The sequence below is a fragment of the Dendrobates tinctorius genome, unplaced genomic scaffold (genome assembly GCF_039654945.1).
Source record: "Dendrobates tinctorius isolate UK_male_01 unplaced genomic scaffold, ASM3965494v1 ptg000166l, whole genome shotgun sequence".
Classification (NCBI taxonomy): domain Eukaryota; kingdom Metazoa; phylum Chordata; class Amphibia; order Anura; family Dendrobatidae; genus Dendrobates; species Dendrobates tinctorius.
In genome coordinates, this window is record NW_027361833.1 from 13,699,059 (window position 1) to 13,724,891 (window position 25,833).

Consider the following 25,833-nt stretch of genomic DNA (forward strand, 5'->3'; position numbering starts at 1 on the left):
CAATGATTGCAAAACCTGTGACTCTTTTATAGCAGAGCCAGCACTCACACCTGCATTATAATCATGTGCACTAAACTAAAGAAACTATAGTGCAATGGTGCTAACCACCACGGGGGCAAACTTAGAACAAATGACACCACAGTGCATTAATCCTAATGGCCACTGGGGCAAAAACCAAACCTAAGCACAGCTTAAGAAAAAAAAGGTTACCTGTGCTTTTTATCAGTCCTGATCCAGCATGGATCATGACACAATACTTGCAAGATGTATACCTTTCTGAAGCAATTCAACAAACAAATCCTCCAAGTAATCCAGAGTGAAGTAAGCTGGAATCCACAAATTCCTGCTATACAATGTCTCCATGAAATGTTGGTCTGTGTCACTTCATGGATTCTGGATTACTTCACTCTGGATTACCTGGAGGATTTATTTGTCAAATTGCTTCAGAAATATGTAAATCTATCAACTATTGACTATGTGTTGATGGAATGTTTCATGAATCAAAACTAGTTTTGTTTACGTCATTATCTGTTTAAGGGTCCATGAGAAGCCATGGACCCGCAGAAACGCCAGCAAGGCGAGAAATGGCCGTAGTCTGGCAGGTCTCACTGTTCATGAAACAACTCCCCTGACACCTGCACGTCCGCAAATATCAATGTAACCAATTTTATGGATTAAAACCACATCTTAAAAGAAGGATCGGGTGAGTGTCGTTTTCTTGTTACCTTTTCCAATATAAATTTTGAATGCATTACACGATGGTTTTGGAAACCAATTAATCTCCATTCACATTCAACTACTAATATCAATTATCTTTATTTGTATCTAAATGACATTAAAAAGGAATATAAGATATTAGATGTTATCCATAGTAGATGTTTGAGACTGTAAAAGATTCAAGGACATGTTTTCCATATAGTACACTTTCTCTCTAATATGAGGATATTAATTAATTACGTTACAGGGAATGAATAACTATTAATTTGACATCACTTGTCAACTCCAATGGATGTGAAGGATATTTTGTTAATGCCAGTGAAGTGCATCCTTTGATTGCTACTGTATTACAGCCTGTTCACATTATTTTTCTGGTTTACATTTAGCATGTATGCTGAAAAAGCTCCCGACGTAAATGCTAAAAGCTTATGTAGAACTCCATTTATCAGATGGAGGCTAAAAGAAAATGATTTCAGTTTCTGTCGGGCTGATATATGTCAATTTAATGCATAAACACAAATGCTTGTATACCATTTATCCCCCATTGGCTATTATGGCATCCATTTACCAGACATGTAGTAAAAATCTATGAAATCTCCACCATATATATCAGTTATTGTCTATGTATCACATAAGTCACTATCTTTCAACATTCTTTTTATTTAGAAATTTGAAAAAACAAACAAACAGTGATCGAGAACTCAATCAAATCAGTACTAAAAACAGTAGTACAAATATTCCAAAAAATAGAGCAGAAGTTCTTTTGTGTGTCAGATTCTCAAACATTGCAAACAAAGGAATAACAGACAGTTTCAGATTTCAATTTTTGTTGACGAGAAGACAAGAGACTAGGAAAGGGAAGACAGGGTGGGATCAACAGGGCAGGTGGGCATGTGGTGAAGAAGGAAGATGGGAATGGGGGTAGCACCTTGGGATATGTGTCTAATGAAAAAGGAAAAAAAAATTACAGAATAATTACTGAGTGAAAGGATGATTGAGTCCTAAACTGGGACCAATATCTCCAGATATTATTAAATTTAGTAGACATATGATTAACTTTTGCTGCTCATTCTGCTACGTAAAAAATGTGATCCGTTTTTGAGTAAAGTTGCTGTGTAGTAGGTGTGACTGCGGTATTCCAATTGATAGGGATCAAAGATTTCCCGGCTGCCAGGATAAATTGAGCTAGTTTGTTCGCTACTTTATCTTTCTGCCAGAGTGGAAAATTTAATAAAATATTTTCTGGATTCAAAATGACACGATTGCCCAGTACTTTGCATATGGTTGTGGATACCTCTTTCCAAAAGGGTTGAAGCGCCGAACAAGACCACCATAAGTATATCACATAAGTTACTATCAATGCATGCTCATACTGTGTTGAGTCAAATAAGAGTTTTTAAGCAGGGTGTGCTTTAGGAAACTCTTTCAGGGAAAGTTTTGGAGATATTTTTATTTTCCTGAATGATTTCCCCAAGCTGATTAAAGATTTTTTTAGGAGTTTTATGGGTTTTTTTTCCTAAAGAGATTTTGCAGTATTCTGTTTGAACAGTGCCTACTTTGGAGAAGTTTCTTTCAGAATCTTCTTCAAATAAGTGGCATGCACTTTCATTCACCTCTCAAGAGTTTTTCTAAAGCTCTTTAGTAAAAAGAAAGCACCAGAAGCTCCTCATAGTGGAAGTGTTTTCCAAGTGTTTTGACTAAGATATTGGAAAGATTCCACTTAAAAATAGCTGAAAAAGCTTAGTGTGAACATACCTAACCATACGGTATGTGCACACAAAGTGAACAGATTCTCAAGTTTTTGAGGAATTTTCAGTTTTTGAGAAGGATTTGGAAAGTTTCCGCTCATTATTCTCTCAATTTCTGCTATAAAAACTCCTTAATAAATTATGTGAACATACCCTTATACTAAGAATTTACACACGTAGTAAAAATTGTTGGTACCCCTTGTTTAATGTCAGAAAAAACCACAATAGTGACAGAAATAACTTGAGTCTGACAAAAGTAATAATAAATCAAAAATCTATGAAAATGAACAAATGAAGGTCAGGCATTGCTTTTCAACCATGCTGCCACAGAATTTTTTAAACAATAAAGCTCATGAAATAGGCCTGGACAGAAATGATGGTACCCTTAGCTTAGTATTTTGTTGCATAACCTTTTGAGGCAATCACTGCAATCAAACGATTCCTGTAACTGTCAATGAGACTTCTCACCTCTCGATAGGTATTTTGGACCACTCCTTAAAAGCAAACTGCTCCAGTTGTCTTGTGTTTGAACGTTGCCTTTTCCAGACGGCATGTTTCAGCTCTTTCCAAAGATGCTCAATAGGATTTAGGTCAGGGCTCATAGAAAGCCACTTCAGAATTGTCCAATGTTTTCCTCTTAGCCATTCTTGGGTGTTTTTAGCTGTGTGTTTTGGGTCATTATCCTATTGCAAGACCCATGACCTGCGACTGAGCCAAGCTTCTTGACACTGGGCAGCCCATTTCTGTCTAGAATCCCTTGATAGTCTTGAGATTTCATTGTACCCTGCACAGATTCTAGACACCATGTGCCAAATGCAGCAAAGCAGACCCAGAACATAACAGAGCCTCCTCCATGTTTCACAGTAGGGACAGTGTTCTTTTCTTGATATGCTTCATTTTTCTGTCTGTGAACATAGAGATGATGTGCCTTGCCAAAGAGTTCCATTTTTGTCTCATCTGCCATAGTACATTCTCCCAGAAGCTTTGTGGCTTCTCAACATGTAGTTTGGCAAATTCCAGTGTGGCTTTTTTATGTTTTTTTTTCAACAATGGTGTCCTCCTTGGTCATCTCCCATGAAGTCCACTTTGGCTCATACAACTACGGATGGTGCGATCTGACACTGATGTTCCTTGAGCTTGAAATTCATCTTTAATCTGTTTAGAAGATTTTCTTGGCTCTTTTGTTACAATTCGTATTATCCCTTTCTTTGCTTTATCATCAATTTTCCTCCTGCGGCCACGTCCAGGGAGGTTGGCTACAGTTACATGGAGCTTAAATATCTGAATAATATGTGCAACTGTAGTCACAGGAACATCAAGCTGCTTGGAGCTGGTCTTATAACTTTTACCTTTAACATGTTTGTCTATATTTTTCTTTCTAATCTCCTGAGACAACTCTTTCCTTCACTTCCTCTGGTCCATGTTAAGTGTGATACACACCATGTCACCAAACAGCACAGTGAGTGTCTGTAGCCCTCTATATAGGCCCACTCACTGATTCCTAGATTGTAGACACCTGAGATGCTAATTAGTGGACCCACCTTGATTTATCATGTCCCTTTTGTCACATTATTTTTATTATTTTCAGGGGTACCATCATTTCTGTTCAGGCCTATTTCATGAGTTTTGTTTTTTTATAATTCTGTAGAAACATAGTTGAAAAGCAATGTCTGATTTTCATTTGTTCATTCTCATAGATTTTTTTTATTTATTATTACTTTTGTCAGATTCAAATTATTTGTGTTTGACCATTGCGGGTTTTTCTGTCATTAAATGAGGGGTACCAACAATTTTGACCACGTGTGTATCTCAATTTAATGTAGGCTTAAAGAGCTTTTCCCATTGTAAGCCTTAAACAAAGACAAAAATATGATGTGAACATGACATCAGAAACAAATTCACAATAGGTCATTTCTTTGTGGTGTGAGGCAAACCCGAACTTATACATCTGGGATTTTTACCGGACACTTAGTGTCCAGTGCTAAATGTTTGGAGTTCTGGGGGGACACTTTAGTGTTCAGTGCAAAATATTCGGAGTTCTGGGGAAAATTCGGGAGGAGATAGAGAATTTTCCAGTTGCAAAATGCGTGTCCCCATTGTTTTCTGATCATGCCACATCTCATGGGCAGGGGAGGAAGCAAAAGAGAGCATACAGACAGGACAGCATGGGATCGCAGCTGACATTTTTTGTGAGATAAAACATTTCACTACTGTTTTTAAAAAATGTTTTACCTGAAAGAAAGAATTATCTGCGAACGAGTGCTGTAATGTCTGTATACTTTTTTACGTCCTCCCCTGGCCATGAGATGTGGTATGATCAGACCATGTTCCTGCACAGTCAGACACGGCCATTACACAGTAATGCAAGGTAACATTCATAAAATTATCTCAGCACAGGGACATTTTATTTAAACACATCCAATTATTGAAATTATGATTTTTCCAAGATCTATTGATTAAAATGAACTTAATGGAACAACCGCTTTAACTCCACTTATTTTAGATTAATCTCCAATTATTTTTACAAAATGTCAATTCTCCTTCAAATAAGACCCTCTTACTGTATATAATACAGTAGCTCAGTTAAAGGATTTGTAAGATTAATCATGTCTTGTCACATTGACCTTCCTTTCATAACATCAATCATTCTATTACCAGCATCCAAAACAGAAGAAAACAAATTGTAATAAAGCAAGAAAGGATTCTAATTCTGCTGTACGAGAGTAAATAATCCTTTGTTTCTCTGGAGTACCTAGACCTTTGTAGATGTAGAAAAGATTGCATACATCAAGAAAGCAAGACATTTTATTAAAGATGTGTTGATGTTGATATTCACATATTATATGTTTTGATTTAATTCTACTTTTTGTAACTTGCGGTGCCGCACAAAATATCAAACTTTTCTTCTAGAAGGTTCGCTGACAGTGAATGCCAAGTAGTTTTATCCATTCATACGCCTGAAACCGATCAGTATTAGTCTTTGCAGCACCTTTAATTATACTTAGGCCTGTTTCACATTTCAGTTATTTGACGTCAGTCAAAATCCGCCAGGTTGTGAAAAAATGGATCGTTTCCGTTGTGGCACAAACGGATTGCCACCGGATCCGTTTTTTTGACTGATCCGCTTTAGCAGTTAGTGACTGAAATTTAAAGGAACATGAGTCTGGGAAAAAGGAGAGAGAGAGAATTTTCCGCTGCCAGAACGGAATTTGGGGTTAAATTTCTGGCAAGGAAATTCTTCCGGGCATGCTCAGTGTAAAAAAGCGGATCCGTTGCCGGATTCCGTCAATTAACGGTTGGCAACGGATCCGCCGCCCATAGGTGACCATTATAACGAATGGCAGATAGCGGTGGATCCGTTGCTATCTGCTGTTTTGACACTGACAAAAAACGTTCCAGTGTCCATCCACTCAAGACAGCGGATGCCAAAATTATGGCGGATCTGTCAAAAAACGGAACCAACGGATCACCATCCGTCAAAATCCACCGCTAATGCAAGTCAATGGGAAAAAAAACGGATCCGCCAAAAAAAAATGGCGGATCCGTTTTTTTTTGTAAAACGACGGATTTTGACTGATGGCAACAAACAGAAATGTGAAACAGGCCTTAACCATTAAATAAAACAGTAAGAGACTAATATGAAAATGTGATCGTTGCTGCTGTAAATCTACAGCTCACACCTTCCTAATTAGAATGTAATCTGTCACCTTTAAATCCAGCAGCGTGAGTACAAAATGAAATACAACTTTAGTTACATATGCAAATTTGGCCAGAAATAAATGTAGAACAAAATGCCATACTCTAATATGAGATATGATAGGTGTTAGGAGGAAATAATCACCTGCAAGGAGAAGTCAATGTTCTTGGTTATTTAGACGCCAAGCGAAAAAGTATGATAAGAAAAAAAAATAGAAGCAATAACATTAAACCCGCTGGGAAATTTGAAGTGATATTATAAAAAATACACAAAGTTAAGCAAGGTCAGTAGCAGAGGAAAAAAGAAAACATGGAAAGTACAGTGTGACAGCAGAAACCATATACTGTATGTAGGTCAAAACGAGGAGATGTAAAACACTTCATGTATCAACTGTCTCCGTGAAAAAGTGGTCTTGATGTTTAAAACAACCAATTAGTCCAAAATTGGATCTATTAAGGACAATTTAGAAAACGAAATCTGGATTGTGATTGATTGCTCTGTACAACAAGGTCACTGTTTCTTCTGGGACAGTTTTAAGAAAACAAGCTTTAATTAAAAGAAGAAGCTAGAGGCTTGCATCCTTTTTTTAACACAGTGTGCCCAAATGTATCTGACAACAGATATCAACATTTATGGAGAAGAGTAAGACTTAACCATCATGAATCCATCATTTTTTCATATAGTTCCCTGAGGAAGCGCATGCGTAACGCGCATTGGGGCCGCAGGCATACACGGAGACAGTACTTTATGGGTAAGCAGTAAGCACTTATCACTTTATATACATACATGGTTTTCTTTTTCTTGTTCTTGCTTTTTTACTTTTACCATTATGACTCTTTGGGTTATGTGATAGTTTTGTGAGCATTGTGCTTTTGGAGGGGGGCTACTTATTCGTTATACCATATTATTACCTTCATTCCCATGAAACATATATTGTGAGTACTTTTTATTGATAGTAACATGTAACCGTGTATAGGTATTTTTTGCTACCCAATTAATTATAGATTTTATTTTCTGTCCTTGATGTCGTCCCTTTTTTTCTGTCATCGCCATTGATCCACTACTATACATTTTTATGACAATCATATTTTGTCTATTTTTCTCATATGCAATACAAATTGATTTTTTTTATATTTTATACTCAAATAGGTCTATATTATTTTGTCTTAGCATTTTGGGGCTAATCACTCCAATTTTTCTGTAGAATCTATTCAAACAGGCTTTCCCTAGCAATTGAGGGACTATAGTCCCCTTTGTTGACCATAGCTTTGTTGTTTTGAAATTTAGCATTTTAGGAAAAAAGTAAGACTTAATCCTCATGGATACAATCAATTTTATCCCTAAATACATTTTTTCGCATGTTAAAAAAAACTTGTCAACTGCAGATATGCTTTTAATATAGTAACCTAAACTACATTGATGGTCTGCGCTGCGTTCGGAAGCAGTAACATCTATAGATCAGCAAATTAATTTAAATTTAATTGAATTCTCCTTCAATTTTACAAAACTCAGGTCCTTGGTATCTCTTCTTTTCCCCTTTCACTGTCACACAAATTCTTTTTGGAATCTTTCCTCCAGGCCATAGCTTCCAGCTAGACTAGACTTCTGACATCCCTGCTTGAGGTCTTGTCACCCAGGGATGACAGAGGTGTAATCCAGCTGAAAGTCATGGCCCAGAGTGTAAATTCCAAAGAGGATGTGTGCAATGGAAAAATGAGAAAGTGAGGAGGTGCAGATGACTGGTTGGCGGGCTGCCAGGTTTGCAGGACAGGGAAGCAGTGGTGAGTATTTATTCTCTTGTTTACATCCTACATTTATTATGCGATTCTGAGTAAAATCCATGTGATTTGACTAATTCAAATCTTACCAAATTCAATCAAATCAAGTAACATCCTGTTATTCAGTCTTTTGACTTCTGGGTCTGTGAATGGCTGCAGTAATGACTACAACAGTCAATCAGCGGTATCCAATGACAGTTTATTCCTTTCTCTTCACTTGCTAATCTGGCCTATGTATGTAGCTAACCATGCCCACGTTCACATCCACATTGTAAAGTGGCATAAAAAGCAAAAAGTCACAACTTACTGCAAAAAAAAGGCGTGCGCTGAAAAGTGTTTTTTTATTAAATAAAACAAATGCATATTTTGCCAAATTGCCCCCTTATGCCATTGTAGTAAGTGATTGGCTTTTAAATTTGCTCCAAAATGGGTTGAACTTCTTCTGACCATTTAATGTGTTAGAATGTGGACTGCCTGGTACTGTATAGGGGTAATAGAGTATTCATATAAATATCTGACCATGGAGGGTCTGGATCAAGTCATAACTTTTCCATATGTGATGCTCTCCGTTTTGTTCTAAAAAGTGAGTTTTAAGAGCGGGAACCTCCACCTCTTTGACATCAATATGCCCTGATAGGTAAAATGAAACTTTTCTGTCATTAATTAATTGATGTCTCACATTCCAAATTAGAATTGAGTATTGCATTCGTACTTACAAAAACAGGGCAAGTTACGTCAATCGTTCTTTCTGGTGATGCCGACAGACTGTTAATTTTCACCGAAAACCAAACTTTGTACGGTGCTAATTTTATACCTAAGGAAAGACCAATAAACAATAAGATGCACGGTATTTATAAAGAAAGAAAATATAAAAAAGACAAATACAGAGAACCTTATCTTCAGGTAAAAATGAAAGATTTGTACAACATTCACAAGCATTACTACAAAAAAGATCAGTGTACCTCAAGGCAATGCACTTTGCCCTGCTAACACACAACAAACATTAAGATTTGATAAAGATAAGTAAAAGTATTATTTTTGTAAGATTCACTACTAGAGTTGAGCGACTTTGGTCGGATCGGGTTTCATGAAACAAAATTTGTTTCAGATGAAACTGGTCTGACTAGGGCAAAAAAAAGTCAGAGTTTCGTCTGAAACCCGACCCCAATGCAAGTCAATGGGGAATAAAAGTCGGCATTGAGTGGATGAATGTCATCCGCTCAATGCCGACTTTTATTTCCCATTGATTTGCATTGGGGTCGGGTTTCGGACGAAACTCCGACTTTTTTTGCCCTAGTCGGATCAGTTTCATCTGAAACAAATTTTGTTTCATGAAACCCGATCCGACCAATGACGCTCAACTCTATTCACAACAAAGGACAAAAACAGACATTTCTTTACTAATAGCACTTAGAAAAGCAAATATGTCTCACACTGATCATATCAATCTGTTTGGCCTAGTCCAATAACAAAAGCTTACAATTTAACAAACAGGTCCGTTAAGTAACAGAATAACTTAAACCGCCATTGACATGTTAGTTTTAGTAATAGTTGCATTCCCAATAAAATGGCAATTCTGGAGCATCTTCTCTAAGAAATCTGTGCTGTGCTGTTCGTCTGCTATTGTTCCTCAGCATGTATGAATACCGCTCATTAGCAGTCACCATATCAAAGAGGTGTGTTCCTACACAGTGTGATATTGGCAGCACTGATTGATCAGTCTCAGAGGGTATAAGGACAGACCGCCAACTGGAAACTGTCGTTATTTTTTCATACATTTTTAGGAAGAATTACAGAGGAATTGTATTATGTAGTGGTCACAGAAAACAGGCCCAGAATTGCTCTTTCATGAAAAATTAAGGCATTTACTGAAATATAAATGTCAGTACAAATGTCAGGTTTGTGTGTTACATGTATTTTAACAACACTTTTTTGCAATTTTTTTTATATATTACAATCTTTATTAAAAAAAATTAGCAATCTTGCAGTTTTACACTGGCCACTGGGTCTTTTTAGAATCATAATTCCTGTCATTTCTAAAAGTTTTCAGCTAGGCTCCATATCTTCAGAAGCAGAAAAACAATGACATGTAATACCCCTATACACAGCTTATAAAACAGGATCCACCAACCACAATAGATGATGTCACAGTGACCCACTGCATAGCCTCATTAGATGCCTCAACACAAAATATAGGGTTGTGGTCGGTTCACTGTGGCTAATGTACATGTGTTGTTTCCTGAAACAACAGGAAGTTAAGAGTTAAGAGTCTAACAAAAAGCCCCAGTGGCCAGTGGGAAAATGTCAAGATTTCATTTTTTTTTATTTTTAATACAGATAGACAATAACCAACATTGTCGAATCATTTTTCGCAGTTGGCGACGGGGAGCGCCAACTGAGCCGGGACAGGGCTGGGAGGGTGACGGTACTATTCGGCCCCTGTCCTGAAGACTGTCTTCCTCACAGCCCCGCTCTCCATGCACTGTCCTGCTGTATCCGTCCTCAGCCCTGCTCTCCAACCGCGTCCCACTCTGCTGCTTCGTGATTGGTTGGTGTCCCACTCTGCTGCTTTGTGATTGGTTGGTGATACACACAAACACACATTCAGATTTATATATAGAGATAAAGATAATAATAATGTAATAATTGGCCTCAGTTACTACTGCCCCTAATATCCCACATCATCCCATCAGAGCCACCGGACTACTACCCCTAATATCCCAGATCATCCCATCAGAGCCAACATTGTCAGGTTGGCGCTGTTACATCAATTAAAATGATACCTGGGTTGGAAAAATCCATCTTGTGTTTTTTTTAATCTGTGTTTGAATTTTTAAGTTAATGAGGATGCTTCATGGCAGACAAAGAGAAATTCCTGATTCTGGGCTCCCCCTGCAGTTTGTGTCAGAGGGTGGTCTGTGTAGGCATGGTAATAAATTGTGTTATTTCCAGCTTTACAGAAGGACAATAGCACCATAGAATAATAGGCCTCAGTTACCATCTTTTAAACAGCTGTGGTGAAATGAAAGATGCTTAGTGATTGGTTGGTGCTATGTGGAGTGAGCTTTGCTGACACACACACATGCTGTTGCTCACAGCAACCAATGCCTGGGCATAGTAACTAACTACGGTTAGTTATAACAAATTATAATGATTATATCTATATATGCTCATGGATGTACAGCATCTGTATGCAGTATAGTATCATATTTAATGGGTTGTTATGGGAAAAGCATTACGTGTTAGGCTGGTTTCACATTTGCGATTTTTTGCGCTGGAAAAAAACGCATACCTGCGCATGCGTTTTTTCCCCTATATTTAACATGGGTGCGCATACCTGCGCGCTGGTAAGCGCACGTATGCAATTTTCATGCGCTGCGTTTTTTTGGGGTGTGCGTTGGTATTTTCCAGACGCAGCATGTTGCATTTTTTGGCCCTGGAAAAAAGCGCATGCGCACGTATGCGCACGTTTTGCGCTAAAAATGGCCATTATAGCCTATGGATGCGCATACGTGCGCACTGGCATGCGCATGTAAGCGTTTTTTTAGCGCTGCGTTTTTTTGGTGGTGTCCACTTGTTGTCCTAGTTATAATCTTCTAAAGTCAAAAAAAAAAAGTCTATATAAAGGAGGTGCCTGCCAAAACTCTGCCACTACTACACTGACAGATTGAAGAGCAGACAGTCAACCAAGAACCCATTATATCAGCGAAGAATGTGAGTATATTACATTATATGCCTGTCCTTTTAAATTATGTATGTACTAATGATTTTTATTATTTTTACATGCAGTATGTCTTCAGAATCCGAGTATTCCCCATCGCGGCAGGAATTGGCGCAAGCAGACCGTGAGGTGATTATTTTCGTGCATCTGGTAAGTATATCTGCTGCTTCTCCAAATCTCTTACGTTTTTTTCAACTTTTTTAAGACATCGTCATCATCATCTTCTGCGGACGGGACTAGTGAGGGCGAAGAGCAGGAGCAGCGAAGCCAAGTCCCGGTGGTGATACGGAATGTAAGTATCAAATGATTTGTAATGTTCTTTATTTTTTATCTTCTATTTTTACTCTTTTTTATGTTTATTTTTTTGTAACTTTTTATTCAATTTAAATTGGATTATTCTAATGAATGTGTTTTGTCTAGGTTCCACAACGGGATGAAGACGTCTACCTGGATAATGAGCAGCTCATCAGCCTGGTCCAGGAGCGTTCGCCGTTGTGGGACAGCCGTGACCGGCTGCACAAGGACATTGTGGTGACCCGGCGGCTATGGAATGAGGTGGCCGCAGCGTTGATGGATGGCTGGGACAGCGCCACAGCATCCTCCAAAAAGGCGTTTAGTGAGTATTTCCCTGCTCTGTATTGTGCCACAGTGACTGTTGTCCTTGACGGCACTGTTGGGTTTCGTGCTAGGCATATTCTAGCAGGAAACCCAACAGTGTCATCAGGGTCTACAGTGACTGCTTTGAGTATTGTATTGCTACATTGTGCCGCAGTGACTGTTGTCCTTGACGGCACTGTTGGGTTTCGTGCTAGGCATATTCTAGCAGGAAACCCAACAGTGTCATCGGGGTCTACAGTGACTGCTTTGAGTATTGTATTGCTACATTGTGCCGCAGTGACTGTTGTCCTTGACGGCACTGTTGGGTTTCGTGCTAGGTGTATTCTAGCAGGAAACCCAACAGTGTCATCGGGGTCTACAGTGACTGCTTTGAGTATTGTATTGCTACATTGTGCCGCAGTGACTGTTGTCCTTGACGGCACTGTTGGGTTTCGTGCTAGGTGTATTCTAGCAGGAAACCCAACAGTGTCATCGGGGTCTACAGTGACTGCTTTGAGTATTGTATTGCTACATTGTGCCGCAGTGACTGTTGTCCTTGACGGCACTGTTGGGTTTCGTGCTAGGTGTATTCTAACAGGAAACCCAACAGTGTCATCGGGGTCTACAGTGACTGCTTTGAGTATTGTATTGCTACATTGTGCCGCAGTGACTGTTGTCCTTGACGGCACTGTTTTTTTTTATCAACAGTGGACAAAGTCCGAACACGTTGGCGTTCGATCAAGGACCGCTTCAACAGTGATGTTCGTGCTGAGGGCCAGGTTCGCAGTGGATCTGCGTCAAGGACCAGAACTAGATACCGTCACTATCACACGTTGCAGTTCCTAAGACCGGTCCTTGCCACGAGATCGTAAGTATTATAAATTTTGGGTTTTTATTTTTATTAATCTGTGTTTTTCTAATCCACAGCTGATGCTTCTTGTAAAGGCATGGTAGTAATGATTTTCCTTTCTTCCACAGCACCTGGAGCAGCACCCTGCAACCTGGCCCTGGAGCGGTCCTTCCTCGGACGTCCTCTGACCCGTCCCAGCCATCCGACAGCCAGGAAGCACCTTGCAGGTCAACCACACACACAGCTGGTGACCAGGAAGCTGGGCCATCAGGTGTTCCCCTGTCCCAGGTCTCTGCCACTGGTTATGCGGGCACTACCCGCCAGCGGCAGAGGGCCTTGGACAGGAATGTCTTGCCCGAGTTTATGCATTTGAGCGAGACATTTAATTCCAGCCTCAAGTCACTGTCCGACAGAGTTGAAAGCGGTTTTGCACTCATGGAACGTGGTTTTAACCACTTTGAACACCGCTTCAATTCTGTAGAACAGCGCCTTGACCGTCTGGAGGCCGACCTCAACAGACCAGCACACCATTTTTTTAGTAAGATTGAAAAGGGCATGGCGGAACACCTTAGTCCTGATCAACAGCTGAATGTGCTGCAGGCCTGCAACAATGCTTTCTTGCAGGCTATGCAGCATAATCGGTACGGTCAGCAGTCAGTGGTGTCCTTTCCACCTGTGCCACCATTGACTCGCTTCACCTCACTACCGACTTGTGCTGCATAACACTGCATGGACACCTCTATTCAAAGCCAGGACACCCACCGTTACACCACCACAAGTCTGAGTGCAGCTGGTCACTTCACCGACACCACCATGGCAAGCGCTGCTCCTGTCTGGAGCACCACCGCCACTCCCATGCATGCGTGGAGCTCAGCCACCACTAGGCAAACATGGAACAGCCCTGCCGCTACAACAACATGTAGTAGCCCTGCCACCACCACTCTGCAAACCTGGACCATCACTGCCGCCACCAGTCCTCCTGCAAGGACGAGCACTGACAATGAAGAGCAGCAGCAGCAGCAGCCACCTCAGCAGCAGCAGCCACCTCAGCAGCAGCCACCTCAGCAGCAGCAGCAGCCACCTCAGCAGCAGCAGCAGCCACCTCAGCAGCAGCAGCAACCACCTCAGCAGCAGCAACCACCTCAGCAGCAGCCGCCACCTCAGCAGCAGCCGCCACCTCAGCAGCAGCAGCCGCCACCTCAGCAGCAGCAGCAGCCATACCAGCAGACGGGGGACCTACATTCAATATTTGACCCTAGTTCAAGGCGAAATCTATCAAGGCGGACATTGGGCCAAAGTCGGTCCAGGCACACAAGCCTACGGCGACATGCCATTACAACTAATGTACCTGAACAGATTTCCTCTCCTCCAAGTGTTCCTAGTTTAATTCCCTTAACTGGACTACCTTCCCCCACAAGTTTTGTTGCCCCTTCCCCTCAAACACCGTCTTCAACTGCAAGTGTTGCATATTCCCTGCACACCCCCAAATTGAAACCATCTGCCCCCAAACTCCGGAAAAAATAATTTTTTGGTTTATTTTTGTGATAAAAAATAAATTTACATTTGTGGTTCACCATTACTAAGTTTCATTAATGTTGTTTGCGCCGCTCACACACACTGATGGGTAAATACATGTTAAAAACCAACCCAAGGCCTAGTATAGTCATATGTGAAATAACACTGACTAGTATAGTCATACCAAGGCCTAGTGTAATAACTCGAGTTTTACCAACTTGGATCTGGTTTCATGAAAAACAAACTGTTGAAACTTGTCTTAAAAATAAGTTTCTTTCTAGTTTCACCAGTTTGTTTTTTGTGAAACAAGATGCTAGTTGTTAAAAATCGAGTTATTACAGTAGGCCTTGGTATGACTATACTAGGCCATGGTATTTCACATATTACTATACTACTAGCCCCAAGGCCTACTATACTCATATTTGAAATACCACGGCCTAGTATAGTCATTACAAGGCCTAGTGTAATAACTCTAGTTTCACCAACTAGAATCTGGTTTCATGAAAAAAAAAAGGTTGAAACTTGTCAAGTTTCACCAGTTTGTTTTTCGTGAAACAAGATCCTAGTTGGTAAAATTCGAGTAGGCCTTGGTATGACTATACTAGGCCGTGGTATTTCACATATTACTATACTACAAGCCCCAAGGCCTACTATACTCATATTTGAAATACCACGGCCTAGTGTAGTCATTACAAGGCCTAGTATAATAACTCTATTTTTACCAACTAGAATCTGGTTTCATGAAAAACAAACTGTTGAAACTTGTCAAGTTTCACCCGTTTGTTTTTCGTGAAACAAGATCCTAGTTGGCAAAAATCGAGTAGGCCTTGTTATGACTATACTAGGCCGTGGTATTTCACATATGACTATACTAGTAGGCCCAAGGCCTACTATACTCATATTTGAAATACCACGGCCTAGTATAGTCATTCCAAGGCCTAGTGTAATAACTCTAGTTTTACCAACTAGAATCTGGTTTCATGAAAAACAAACTGTTGAAACTTGTCAAGTTTCACCCGTTTGTTTTTCGTGAAACAAGATCCTAGTTGGCAAAAATCGAGTAGGCCTTGTTATGACTATACTAGGCCGTGGTATTTCACATATTACTATACTAGTAGGCCCAAGGCCTACTATACTCATATTTGAAATACCACAGCCTAGTATAGTCATTCCAAGGCCTAGTGTAATAACTTTTAAGTTGGAATGGAGCAGATTACATTCATCCAGTCAATGCTGACTTGTATTCCCCATGGACTTTCATTGGGGTTGGGTTTTGAGGGTTGTGTTTTGAGAAAATCACATACTTTGTTTTCAACTAGTTGCACAATTTTCTCTTGAAAAAAAATGGTTTCCTGATTCATGGCCTGCAGCTTTGCTCGTTCCAATATATTTCACGCAGACTAGCAATGCTGCATTTTAACTCATATGTGTATTTACCTGCCCAGGTGTGTGAACATCAAAAAATTCAGTTATACATGGGAAGTTTTTTATTTAATTGGAGTTTAAAAAATATAGTGCACTCAGTAATGGTATCAAATAAGGTTTTTTATTACCATAAACAAACAAAAACATTACACCATTTCATCTTGCCAGTGCACCCGTCCTACATCAGAAATAAAGTAGGCCGCAAATTGGTCCCTCATTTGGCCAACTTCAACGGATGACCTGAGAGTGTGCTGAGTGAATTCAGGCAATGGGTTAGGAGCATCATCGTCCAGTTCAAAGGTCGGGTGCTCTTTAGCCATCACAAAGTTATGTAGAACCACACAGGCCTTCACCACCTCATCGACTGTTTCAAGTTTAAGATTAATGGCCGTGCCCAGAATTCGCCATCTGGAAACAAGAATCCCAAAAGCACACTCGACAGTTCTTCTGGCCCTGGTCAGCCTGTAATTAAATATTTTTTTGGTGTGGTCCAAGTCCCGGCTGGAGTAGGGTTTCAGTAAGTTTCCGCACATTTGAAAAGCCTCATCGCCAACCATTACAAAGGGCAGTGGCGGAGCTTCGGTGTGAGGAAGAGGCCGTGGCATAGGGAAATTAAATTGGTTGCCATACAACCTCCGGCCCATGTCTGAGTTTTTAAAAGCCTGTGAGTCATTACCACGGCCAAATGCTCCAATGTCCACTGCTACAAACATACATCCGGCATCCGCAATCGCAATGAGTACTATTGAAAAGTACTTTTTGTAATTATAGTACTCAGATCCCGTTCTTTGGGGTTTGATGATCCGTATGTGTTTACCATCAACAGCTCCCAAACAGTTGGGAAAATTGCATACTGTCCAGAATTTGTCAGCAATTTCCATCCACTTTTCAGCGGTGGGCAGGGGCATAAATTCTGGGCAAAGAACATTCCAGAGAGCCCGGCAGGTGTCAGCAACAATTCCAGACAAGGTAGAGATTCCAATACGGTACTGGAAGTGTAGTGAAGATAGGGTTTCTCCAGTCGCCAGGAATCTGTGAACAGACAAAGAAGTAAAATTAATATTTATGTATATTATTTTAAAAAACTATAAAATAAAATATTAGTACATTCACGAAAACTAATTACCCAAGGTTTTGAATACTAAATTTAAAAAAAAAACATCAGACCGCACCCCTTGGTTTTTAAAACATACCGTAATGTCACCAGTAGCCGTTCCTCAGGAGGAATCGCACGACGGAGCTGTGTGTCCTGTCTCCGGATGGATTGTTGGACACGAGCAAGCAAATCCATGAAACTTTCGTGGGACATCCTGATATAATCTGTAAATTTCTCCGGGTTTGCCTGTAGCTCGCTGTAGAGGGTGTGGTATGCCCCACGGCTCTCCCGGAGTTCAACAATCGGATGTATCCACATACGCCGCCGTCTTCGCTGCCTCTCTCTCTTCCTTTGTTCATGGCAAGCAACTGCATACGCCTGAGCCATCGCGATGTCCAAATCCAAGTTGAAGTGAAAACTCTTCCAGCGCAGATCCATGGTCACGAGAAGAATCAAGCAAATGTGAAGAATACTGTAGACAGGGTCTATATATTAACATACCACACCCACAATGAAGTCCCATTGGTCTTGTGTGTTGTTGAATGGTTGTTTTTTCATTTTTGTGGGGTTTTTCCAAAATCTGTAAAAAAACGCAAACGCACAAAAAACGCATACAAACGCGCAAAAACGCTGCGTTTTTTTCCTGCATGAGCATAAAAATGCTTGAAAAAAACACAGCGTTTGTATGCATTTGTATGCGTTTTTTTTTATGCGTTTTTTTGCGGGAAAAACGCGCTGCAAAAAAAAAGCAAGTGTGAAACTAGCCTTATATGGGTATATTCAGGTGAATTATGGGGAAAGTAGCACTTTAAAAAAAACTGACAGCATCAGAGCACAGTAACACATCAATAATGCATAAAAGTGTCTGTGAGAAAATATTAAATCCACATGACATTTAATATGTGCACTTTCCTACATTTATGTGTGTCACTTAATGATACCACACGGGAGGGGGATTCATTTCTGTCATGTACTCACTGCTCCTTTCTGGGGGATAGACAATGGCTGGGAGCTTATGTTCCCGGGGATGCTAGATTTCTGCCACCATATCAGTGTTTGCTGAGGTGTTGTCAAGTGGGAAAACTTGCGCATAGCAACCAATCACAGCTCAGCTACTTTTAGCCAGCGCTGGTGAAATGAGAGATGCTTAGTGATTGGTTGCAAGGAAAACTGTTGGTCATAGGAACCAATTACAGCTTAGCTTCTTTTGAACAGCTCTGGTGAAATGAAAGATGCTTCGTGATTGGTTGGTGATACACACACATTGATTTTTATATATAGAGATTAAGACCCCAACGGGTTGAAACACGTTGGTTGTACCAGGGACAATTTATGGATGTCTAATTTTAATATATTTTTTTAATAAATTTGAACTTTTATCCAAGTCTTCATGCTGGAGATCATTCTTCCTCTTCACGTTTCAAGCCAAATTGGAACAAAAAAATAAGGGCTGTTTGTAATAAGGACTCTGAAAGAATACAGTCGATTAATGGTTATGAGTTTCATGTACTCAAGATGTACTCATAAATAAATTGGATCATCCTTTGTATTTTTTCTGTGTTCCATTAAGTCAAACACTACAACATTTTTGTGCTGTTTTCACTGATAAGATGAAACCCCTAGTTGTAATATGCTGATTTACATATGATAGCAGTTTGAATAAAGGCCCTTTTACATTTAGCGATGCACCAGCGATCTGACCAGCGATACGACTCGGTCAGGATCGCTGGTGCATCGCTAAATGATCGCTAGTGAGCTTCCACACAGAAAGATCTCACAGCGATGCAGCAGCGATGCAGCAGCGACGCAGCGCACGATACTCACCTTTCACACACAGCGATCCAGACATCCGCCCGCCCGCATCCAGCGTCGCTCGTCTCACATAGCAGGAAGCCCAGCAGGAAGCAGACGACGAGAAATGGAGCTGCCCGATCTCGCGCGATCAGCGATGGACAGCGGGGGAGCCAGTCGGAGGTAAGTATCACACATTGCGATATCGCTAGCAATATCGCTATGACGTCACAAAATCAGTGACGTTTTAGCGATATTGCTAGCGATATCGCTATGTGTAAAACCCCCTTAAATTGAGCTGAGTGTCCTTACATCCTTGTACTTATACCAGAAGATGGCATGGCTCCAGAAACCATCATTGATTGTGGAAACTTCACACTAGCCCTCAAACAGCTTGGTTTGTCTATCTCTCCACTTTTCCTCCAGACTCTGGGACCTTTATTTCCAAGATCTAGTGTGAAGTTTCCACAATATGTTATGGTTTGGGGAGCCATGTCATCTGCTGGTGTAGGTCCACTGTGTTTTATCAAGACCAAAGTCAGCACAGCCATCAACAAGGAAATTTTAGAGCACTTCATGCTTCCCTCTGCCGACAAGCTTTTTGTAGATGAAACTTTCATTCTCAATCAGGACTTGGCACCCGTCTACACTGCCAAAAGTACCAATTCCTGGTTTAAAACAAAAGTATTACTGTGTTTAATTGACCAGCAAACTCATCTGAACTGAGAGACACCATACCCAACAATACAGACGAGCTGAAGGCTGCTATCAAAGCAACCTGGGCTTACATAACACCTCAGCAGCGCCACAGGCTGATCGCCTCCATGCCACGCCGCATTGATGCAGTAATTGATGCAAAAGGAGCCCTGACCAAGTACTGAGTGCAATTACTGAACATACATTTCAGTAGGCTAACATTTTGAATTTTAAAAATCATTTTTTCAAGCTGGTGTTATAAAGTATTTACTAAGATAATGACTTTTGAGTTTTCATTGGCTGTAAGCCATAATCATCAACATTGACAGAAATAAACACTTGAAATACATCGCTTTTTGTAATGACTCTATCTAATATATGAGTTTCACTTTTTGTATTGAAAAACTAAAATAAATTAACTTTTCGAGGATATTCTAATTTTGTGAGATGCACCTGTAGTCCAGAAAATAAAAGGCTAAAGATACATCCAATAAGTAACATATCATGGTTCACCCTTGACACAGCCTATTCAGTTTTTGTCAATATAAAATTATCAGCCTATGGTATTTTGTATTGTTCAATCATAGATTTGTGTTATATTTTATAATTCACACTATTGCTCATCTTTTGTTATCATAGATTACTTTCTCAGCTGTCTTCATAAAGGAGTAAATTGTATTTTGTACTCAGTGACCCAGTGACTTCCTGTGCTTAAAGATTTATTCCCATCTTATAAAATGATCACCTATCTACAGTGGGTTACTGACTCCCACCAATCCAAAGACGAGGGTTCTGAAAGGCCTTGTTAGAATGTTAGCATTCACTCACAGCTCCATTCTTTGTTTATAAGACTGCAGGTGGAAGTCATTTTCTGTACTCGGTTATCTTCATCAGTCCCATATACAATAATTGTAGAAGTAAATGCGGATCCTAACATACAGAGCATTTCAGAGCCCCATTCATAAGATTAGTGGGGTACCAGCAGTCTGACCTCCAACGATCATTAATATCTACTGGAACTTCATCATTTTGAAGTTTTTCTCCAATGGTGCTGAGCAATTGCTATCAGTTTCTCCAACTAATTACAGATAATCAATAAGGCACTATCAGTGAGACATTCTTTCTTAGCTTACTTTTGCACAACAGTATTTCTAGTCAAAAAAGAACAAAAAAAAACAGCAGACAGACCCTAAGAATTTAACGGAGCTATTCACATATTTTTTTTTTTTTTACGGATCTGTGTGTCTGTTCTGTTAGAGAAGAACTTCCATCAGAGTTTTTATTATCTTCATAAATGATGAGTGCAAGAGCTCGTTACTCAAGTTTGCATCAGGTGCTCGGGTATGAACCGAGTATTGTGGGTGCTTGAGTGACATGTTCCAGTCCCCGTGACTGCATATTTTGCAACTGTTAGTTAGACATTAAACTTGCAGGGATTACCCATGTATGTTAGGCAATTCCTGCATGTTTTGTGGCTGTCTAACAACCGCAAAACATATGGGGGCGGTGACTCGAACATGTCACTCGAGCACCTACGATACACGGTGCATTCCTGCGCAAAAGATGCAAACTCGAGTAATGAGCACTTGCGCTAATCAATAATTTTAACCCCTTAACAACCAGAGGTATTTTTGGTTTTGCAATTTCATTTTTTGCTCAACCTTCTTCCCAGGCCATAACTTTTTTTATTTTTTTGGTTAAAAAGGCCATGTGAGGGCTTGTTTTTTTTGGGTCGAGTTGTACTTTTGTTTGACCCCATTGGTATTAACATATAGTATACTGGAAAACGGGAAAAAAATTCCAAAAAAAATACCATGTTCACTAAATGCTAAAACTGATCTGCCATTATGACTCTCCAGTCATTACGAGTTCATAGACACCAAACATGTTTATGTTCTTTTTTTATTTAAGTGGTGAAAAAAACTCCAAAGTTTGTAAAAGAATAATGAAATAAATTACGTCACTTTCTGATGCCCGTAGCATCTCCACTTTTCGTGATCTTGGGTTGGGTGAGGGCTTATTTTCTGTGTGCTGAGCTGATATTTTTAATGATACCATTTTGGTGCAGATATGATCTTTTGATCGCTCGTTATTGCATTTTAATGCAATGTTGCAGCAACCAAAAAAATTTAATTCTGGTGTTGTGACTTTTTTCTTGTTAAGAACGGGTTAATTCTTTTTTTGATATTGATATATTGGGTAATTCTGAACGTGGCAATGCCAAATACGTGTATGTTTGATTTTTTATTGTTTTATATTGAATGGGGCAAAATGGGAGTGATTTGCACTTTTAAATTTTTTTTATTTTTTTATATTTTAAAAAACTTTTTTTTCTTTTGGCATGCTTCAATAGTATTGTATTTTGCTGGATTGCTCACTTGCTATGAGCACCTACCATCGGGCGGTGCTCATAACAATCCAGCAGTGACAACCATAGAGGTCTACTAAAGACCTCTGGTTGTCATGCCAACCCATCGGTGACCTGCGATCACATGACGGGATGACCGATGGACAGTATTTCCGGCGTGCTTGTTAAATGCTGTTGTCAGAGATTGACAGCAGCATTTAACTAGTTAACAGCCGTGGGTGGATCGCAATTCCATCTGTGGCTGTTAGAGGCACATGTTAGCTGTTCAAAACAGCTGACATGTGCCAGAAAATATGTGGGCTCAGCGCCGGAGCCCACATCAAAGGAAAGGAGTCTGACATCGTCGAACTATAATGCCAGATGTCGGAAAGGGGTTAATATATTGCATTCATAGCTTTGGTGTCCCTGAGTGAGCTCCATCCTCCTCTCCCTGGGATGCCCACTCACAGCTCCAGCCCTCAGCCACACTTTCTCCTGCTCCTGCAATCTCCTGAGGTCTGCGCACATCAGGCAAATCCCCAGGTACTGCGCTTAGGGAGCGCTCTCAGTCTCTTAAAGAGACAGCGTGCACTGTCCTAAAGTGTCCCCAGCCAATGACTGGGAGACACTTATTATTTAAGGCACCTCCACCTGTTGGGAGGTGCCTGTACAAGTGTTCTGTCAGTTTTCTACACACTTGCTAGTTGTCAGGTCCCCTGTTCTTGTACCTGCCTGTACCCATCCGTGCCTGCATGAACCTGCCTGTTCAAATCTGTGCCTGTCTCTGCCTACCTGTTCCTGCCTGATCCTGTCTGTACATGCCTGAACTCGCAGGTACCCGTCAGCACATGTCAGTAACCACCAGCATCTGTCGTGCTTTCCTGTACAGAAGCCATGCTCGCCAGTGCCTGCCATGCCTTCCAGTATACCAGCCGCTACTGCCTGCACCTGTTGTGCTTTCCTGTATACCAGCTGCACCTGCCGTGCTTTCCATTATACCAGCCGTACATGCCTGCATCTGCTGTGCTTTCCTGTTTACCAGCGATGCCCACCAGCACTTGCCGTGCCTTTCTGTATGCTAGTCATACCTGCCTGCACCTGCTGGGCTTTCTTGTATACCAGTCGTGTGTGCTTGTACCTGCTGTGTCCACCCATTCCTGGCCATTCCAGCTTCCTATCCTAGAGTACCACCTGGCGTACATCTGGAGCCAAGTCGATTCAGGAGTTCACTTAGTCATGCCCCTACAGGCTCTCCTTTTTTCATGGCAAAGTGGTTTCACTACCACGTGTTACAGATTGCTCAGGCCATGTAACCTACTGGCCCTTATTCTCCTCTAATTTTCGAACTGTGTCAAGAGATTTCCCACCAGAAAAACAATCAAGACAGGATCTTCTATCTGCAGACAGTGAACACTTGCTGGGACAAGCTGATATCTGCGGCTGCATCCACTCCTGTTCAAATTGTGGCAACTTGTGGTGTAACACTCCAGTCCACTAGTTATGTTCCTGGTTCTGGACTCCATCTGTCTGCACCTCTATGGTTGATTGTGATCCTACACAATGCCATGGTTTCCTCGATCAGCTATTGAGATAATGGCATATCAGTTCTCATCTGACCGGGCCAAAGTGGCATTTATCATGTCCAACCTAGGTAGCGAGGCTCTTGCATGGCTCAACCCCTTATGGGAGAGGAGAGATTCCCCAATCTCCCACCTCCAGACTTTCCTGGAGGCCTTCTGCAAGGTCTTTTGATGAGCGGGGCCATATTTTTCCACAGCAACATTCTCAGACTGCGCCAGGGAAATTTCACTGTGGGCCCGTACACCGTTCATTTTTGTACCCTTTGTCATCTGCACCTCAAAAACATTTCTAGAATTTGACCTTTTCTTACCTTTGACTCTGCAAAAACTCTTACTGTTTCTCTTATTCATTCTCGTCTCGACTATTGTAACTCTCTTCTTATCGGTCTCCCTCTTACCAAACTCTCCCCTCTCCAATCTGTCTTGAATGCTGCAGCCAGGATCATATTCCTCACCAATCGTTACACCGATGCCTCTACCTTGTGCCAGTCATTACACTGGCTACCCATCCACTCCAGAATTCAGTATAAACTTATTACCCTCACTCACAAAGCCCTCCATGGCTCAGCACCACCCTACATCTCCTCCCTTGTTTCAGTATACCACCCTACCTGCGCCCTCCGTTCTGCTGATGACCTGAGGTTAGCATCCTCAATAGTCAGAACCTCCCACTCCCGTCTCCAAGACTTTACACGTGCCGCGCCAATTCTTTGGAATGCACTTCCCAGGTCAATACGATTAGTCCCCAATCCCCACAATTTTAAGCGTGTCCTGAAAACGCATTTATTCAGACTGGCCTACCACCTCAACACATTAACCTAATCTATCCCTGTGTGGCAGAGCCAAAAGTTTTACCATAACCAGGTTCCCCGCATCATTCTCCCACATGCTTTATGCATCCAGTAGCCCTCTGTGTCCGTACTGTCACACACCTAACATTATGGCTGGTCCATACAATCAGGGCAACTGTTACCACCCACCTTTCGTGTCTACCTCTTTCCTCATAGACTGTAAGCTTGCGAGCAGGGCCCTCTTTCCTCTTGGTATTTGTTATAATCTACTGTATGTGATTATTGTTATGCTGTAATGTCTATTGTCTGTACAAATCCCCTCTGAAATGTAAAGTGCTGCGGAATATGTCGGCGCTATAAAAATAAAATTTATTATTATTATTATTATTACCCTGTCCTCCAAGCTTGCTTGGAATAACCAAGCGCTTATAGCTGCCTTCTGGGAGGGGCTGTCTGGGAGAATTAAGGATGAAATGGTGGGTCAAGATTTTCCTGCCTCTTCAGACAACCTGATATCCATGACTACCTGGATTGACCTTAGGTTTCAGGAGCGTTCCAGGAAGGAAATCCAAGAGAAAAAAATCTATGCACTTGGCTCCTTCCTTTCAGAGGCCGATCACACCACGGACCTTGGCTTTGACACTACCCTCCGAATCTATTCAAGTTGACCTTGTGAAGCTGGCTAAGCATTGTTGGGAGGTTCATCTTTCTGAGGGAAGGGGCTTCTTCTGTGGTAGTCCAGAACATTTAATTCACTCCGATCCAGAGAAGCCGGGACACTCCAAAGTCTAGGGCAAGTAGGAGAGGCTACCCTGGGTGAGAACTACTCCTTTCCCCTGCTGACTCTGTCTGTGTCTGCTTCCTGTAGCAACACCTGTGTCATTGAATCAGCCTGTCTGGACTCTGGTTCCACAGGAAATTTCATACAGCAAGCTATGGTGGATCAGTATCAGATCTCCATAAATCTTCAGAGTCCTTTGCCGGTAACACCACTGGATGGGAGACCTCTATTCAAAACCATTCTTTTCATTTCCAAGCCAGTAGAACTTCGGGTAGAAATGTTGCAATCAGAGAAGATTTTTTTTGTTTTAGCAGGTCTGTCACATCTTCTGCTCCTGGGCCTGCCATGGTTACGAGTGCATGAGCCTGTCTTGGATTGGAGATACAGAGAGGTACTCTGCTGGGCAGTCCTGTCACAAGAAATGTCTTGTCCCCATCTGTCCTGCTCAAATTTCAGCTACTCCATCAAGTATCCCTAGTTTTCCTCCAGTTTAATGGACTTATGTGGACATTATCAATAAGAAGAAGACATTACCATCACACAGGCGTTACGACTGCCCTAAAGACCTTCTCCATCCCTCCGAAGCCACATCTACCCTCTGTCACAGGCAGAGACCCAAGCCATGTCTGAATATATAATGAAAAATCTAGCTTTGGGATTTGTCCAGAAGTCATCTTCCCTGACTGGAGCAAGATTCTGCTTT

General features: G+C 41.1%; 1 protein-coding gene across 1 annotated transcript in view; it reads right to left on the reverse strand.

Annotated features, from left to right (window-relative positions):
* CFAP47 (cilia and flagella associated protein 47) overlaps positions 1–25,833 on the reverse strand; it is a 926,770-nt gene that overhangs the window by 331,067 nt on the left and 569,870 nt on the right. The window contains exon 52 of the mRNA XM_073550693.1: positions 8,657–8,754. Within this exon, the coding sequence (XP_073406794.1) occupies positions 8,657–8,754 (98 nt within the window). The remainder of the gene's footprint in view (positions 1–8,656; positions 8,755–25,833) is intronic.